General features: G+C 35.3%; 1 protein-coding gene across 1 annotated transcript; it reads left to right on the top strand.

The window, feature by feature from the left end:
• Positions 1 to 545: 545 nt before the first annotated feature.
• Positions 546 to 1,655, top strand: LOC145689170 (putative glutamate receptor). The gene has a single exon (XM_081763300.1). It carries the CDS (start codon positions 546 to 548, stop codon positions 1,653 to 1,655), a length of 1,110 nt encoding a protein of 369 aa, XP_081619426.1.
• Positions 1,656 to 1,928: the final 273 nt, after the last annotated feature.

The following is a 1,928-nucleotide window of genomic DNA, read 5'->3' as shown; positions in this document are numbered from 1 at the left end:
ACTCATCGGAAGTAAATTGGAACGAATATATATGGTGCATGGGTGGAAATGTTGTGTCTATTGTAACGAATGCTTCACTTATCGAAAGACCTTATCAAAATACAAAATGCGTATTTATTATCGTTACTGATGAAGTCAAATCATTTTATGAAATTTTGTATAGTGTAACTAAAAGCTCATTTTCGTCTTCTGGACCAAGAATTTTAACTGTAATAACTAGTATAGTAATTGAAGACGATATACGGGAGATATTGAACTTGGTTCTAAAATTCAAACCCAGGACAAATTTGGTTTCTGTAGTATTTAAGAGAAAATTAATTTTATACTCGTATTCGTTGTATTCACGATCTAGTTGTGGATATGCAAATGATGTTGTTTTACTTGGAAAATGTGCGGAAAATTTAAACTTTAAAGAGGATATGCAATTGGATTTTAAATTAATCAACTTTAATGCATGTCCTTTGCGATTCAGCACATTTTCCTTCCCCCCTTACATAGAAATAAACACTGAAAGTGCAAATGAACTAGGAAGCTTTGAAGGTAAAATGGTAACATCTTTATCAAGTAAACTGAACTTTACAGTTGTAGCTAATCCACCCCAAGATAACATGAAATGGGGCTTTGGCTATACTAATGGTACCTATTGCGGTATTCTAGGTGATTTGGCTCACGGCAGAGCTGATGTTGGAGTAGCAGGACTTATCATCACACCTGAGAGATATCGAGTTACTGATCCTGTTCTGACATTTATTCCTGCTCAATTTGTGTGGGTTGTACCAAAAGCATTGCGATTACCCAGTTTCCTTAGCATTATTTTGCCGTTTACCGTAACTTGCTGGATTATTATAACCGTTCTTCAGTTCTTTGGCATGGTGTTACTCCAGCAAGTGAAAAAGATATTTTTAAAGCAGGAAGAAGCATTTAGTCGTAATTGGGCTTTGAATATGCTGTCCATTCTGCTTTTAGTGTCGGTACCATACCATCCTCAACACTGGTTTCTTAGGAGTGTGTTCATAATGTGGGTGTTCTATTCTCTACTAATCTCCACTGCTTACCAAAGTTCTTTGATTAGTTTCCTCACATCCCCTTCTTACCAACGAGACATAAATACAATGGAAGATATGATTGCATCTGGATTAAAACTTATTTGCTATCCTCCTCACAGATCAATTTTCTCTGAGAGCCATGATCCAGTTTCGAAATACATCTACCAAAATGTAATCGGAAAAACGTCCTTTATTGATGTGATTTATCATACTAGTACTGAGAGAGAGTACGCAGTATTTACTAATTCCATAACCTCAGAATACCTGATTAAGAAAAACTTTACAACTAAAGATGGTGAAAAATTGCTTCACATTGTAAATGAAAAAGTTATCAATTTTTACATAGTGTTTCTGCTGGAAAAGTCATCACTTTTCCAAGCTTCAATGTCTGATGTGTTGATTCGATTGTTTGAGTCAGGGTTGAGTATGAAGTGGCAAGAAGAGCTAACCAAGTCGTGTCTTTCAAAACATCAAGAACCAAAAAATTTTGTATTAACGTTGGGCCATTTGGTAGGCGTATTTATTGTGTTATTGTTGGGTCTAACAGTTAGTATGTTGGTGTTTGTGTTGGAGCTTTGTTTTATTATTGTACTGAAAACTACTAACTAAACAATAAAGCAAATTTAGAGCTATTGGGCCGTATAAATAAAAGGAAGCAAGTGTTAAAACTCACAAATTCGGGGCAAACGCTCAGTTTCGTACAAAGAAAAATAATTCTACTTAAGCTAGTCGTGTGCAAATGCTCATTGTCCTTGGCTGGTAAGCAACTGCTCTAGAATTGGTATAAATGAAACGAAATAACTGCTCATTTTCTGGAGCAAGTGCTTACGTTTTTTGAGGTTCCTTAGTACCTTGAATAGCTTACTCAACAAAAGAGTTTAA

Source organism: Thermobia domestica, chromosome 7 (assembly GCF_964235325.1).
Source record: "Thermobia domestica chromosome 7, izTheDome1.hap1.1, whole genome shotgun sequence".
Lineage (NCBI taxonomy): Eukaryota > Metazoa > Arthropoda > Insecta > Zygentoma > Lepismatidae > Thermobia > Thermobia domestica.
Note: the sequence above shows the minus strand (reverse complement) of the source record. Positions and strands in the feature narration are given on the sequence as shown.